Source organism: Fusarium pseudograminearum (assembly GCF_000303195.2).
Source record: "Fusarium pseudograminearum CS3096 unplaced genomic scaffold Unplaced2, whole genome shotgun sequence".
Taxonomy (NCBI): domain Eukaryota; kingdom Fungi; phylum Ascomycota; class Sordariomycetes; order Hypocreales; family Nectriaceae; genus Fusarium; species Fusarium pseudograminearum.
This window is the reverse complement of record NW_017607576.1, coordinates 1-2,193: the sequence shown is the minus strand read 5'-3', so window position 1 is coordinate 2,193 and position 2,193 is coordinate 1. Positions and strand designations below refer to the sequence as shown.

The 2,193-nt window shown below is 14.0% G+C and overlaps 1 protein-coding gene across 1 annotated transcript, besides 10 other annotated features; it reads right to left on the bottom strand.

Annotated features, from left to right (window-relative positions):
- Positions 1 to 145: part of a mobile genetic element that runs on past the window's edge.
- A 100-nt stretch (positions 146 to 245) lies between these two features.
- On the bottom strand, positions 246 to 1,828 carry FPSE_06353 (uncharacterized protein; the record flags this gene model as incomplete). Its single annotated transcript, XM_009259471.1, has 9 exons — positions 246 to 251; positions 312 to 321; positions 392 to 399; positions 522 to 527; positions 637 to 667; positions 744 to 765; position 861; positions 1,062 to 1,069; positions 1,814 to 1,828. Coding segments are annotated over 9 exons (107 nt in total), but the record flags the coding sequence as incomplete, so codon positions are not given.
- Positions 408 to 703: a repeat region.
- Positions 450 to 724: a repeat region.
- Positions 783 to 840: a repeat region.
- Positions 871 to 993: a repeat region.
- Positions 1,207 to 1,357: a microsatellite.
- Positions 1,416 to 1,494: a repeat region.
- Positions 1,599 to 1,807: a repeat region.
- Positions 1,829 to 1,892: 64 nt separating the features above from the next.
- Positions 1,893 to 1,998: a repeat region.
- A 62-nt stretch (positions 1,999 to 2,060) lies between these two features.
- Positions 2,061 to 2,110: a repeat region.
- Positions 2,111 to 2,193: the final 83 nt, after the last annotated feature.

Below are 2,193 nucleotides of genomic sequence, written 5' to 3'. Positions count from 1 at the left end.
ATAGAATACTTAATTAAATAGAAAAATTACCTAAAAAATAAAAATATATAAGAACTATTAAAATACTTAATTAATATCTAATAACTCTTAAGGAACTTTTATTAATACCTAGGAAAAAAGAATTAAATATAAAACTCTAATTAATAGCTCTATAGTCCTTAAGTAATATTTAATTACTTAAAGTAGAAAATTTAATAGCCTAATAAGACTCTTATATCTTAAAAGCCTTTAGCTTATTTAAATCCTTATAGCTATAATAAATTATTTTAATAGCCTTTTTATATAAATACTTCTTTTAGTAATATAATTACTATAAATAAGCTAAAATATCTTAAAGATTAGCTTTTACTTTTTCTTTCTTTTCCTTATAATAATCCTTTTTATAAGATACTTATATAACTATAAGGTTAATATATATAAAAATATAAGATATTATTATAACTTATAGGATTAAAATAATATATTATTAAAATTATAATTTATATACTTCTTTAATATATAAAAATTATAATATTATTTACCTTTAGCTATAATATATTAAAAATAATTTATATAAAAATACACTAAATAATAAAATATCTTAAAGCTAAATTTATAAATTAAATTAGAAATATCTTTATAATATTTAATAATTACCTTAAGATAATTAATATACTTAAAAATATAACTAAATATAGTATTAATATAAAAAATAATTATAAAAGTAAATTAAGAACTAATATAAGAAATTAGCATTTAATTACTTAATAGGCCTTAAGGATAAGACTATAAAGAGAAAAGGGATTATATTATAATTTAATAAGTTATAATATATATAGATATATACCTTATATTTTTTTACCTAATAGCTAGTTACCTACCCTATAGAGGTTAAATATATACTATTTAACTTATATAATAAATAGAGTTAAATTAACTTTATTTAACTTATAAATATAGTTAAATTAATTATATTTAACCTATATATTATTAAATATATATATATACTTATTAGCACTAAATAATATATTTAGCTTATTAGCTATTAATAAGACTTCTTTATTTAAATATATTTAACTTACTCTATTTACTATTAAAAGATATAATACTTTATAACTACTTAGTAATAATACCTTATATATCTACTAATATAAACCTAATATAGACTAATTTATCTCTTAGAAACTATACCTATTATAATAAATTTCTTTAATATATTCTCTTTAAATAATATATTTATATATATTAAAAAGACTATAATATTTATAGCTATTAATTATATTTTAATTAGATTATTATATTTATTAAGATAATTAATTATATAGAGATTAATTACTATTTTATATAAATTATTTAATATCTTTATATTATAATAAATATTAATTATAGCTTTAATTATTTTAAAAGGAAAAAGCTTAAATAGGTAATAAATAAGCTTTATATTATAAATAGTATATTTTTTAATTAGTATTATTATATAAAATCTATAAAAGAGATTAATAATATAGATTATAAGGGACTAAGATAGACTAACTTTTAAGTCTTAATAGATTAATTAAGTAATAATAGTAATAAAAGGTCTTTAATAAACTTAATAATTAATTAAGAGTTATAAGAGGAAAAATTTATTACTATATATATAATTTAATAGAATTTTCTTTATTACCTTTATAATAAAGTTTATTATTTTAAGTAATAGCTATTATATATATAAGAAAACTTAAAGTTAAGTAAAAAACCTTAATAGATAATTTATAGAATTTTTAAACTTATATAAATAAATACCTTTATATAGATTTAAAAATTCTATAAATTATCTATTAAAATTCCTTACTTAACTTAAGTTTTCCTATATATATAATAGCTATTACTTAAAATAATAAACTCTATTATAAAGATAACTAATAAAGAAGATTTTATTAAACTATATATATAATAGTAAATTCTTCCTTTTATAATCTTTAATTAATTACTTATTAAAGACCTTTTATTACTATTATTATTTAATTAATTTATTAAGACTTAAAAGTTAGTCTATTTTAATCCCTTATAATCTATATTATTAACCTCTTTTATAGACCTTATATAATAATATTAGCTACTATTAAAAGATATATTATTTATAATATAAGGCTTATTTATTATCTATTTAAGCTTTTTCCTTTTAAAATAATTAAAGCTATAATTAATACCTATTATAATATAAAGATATTA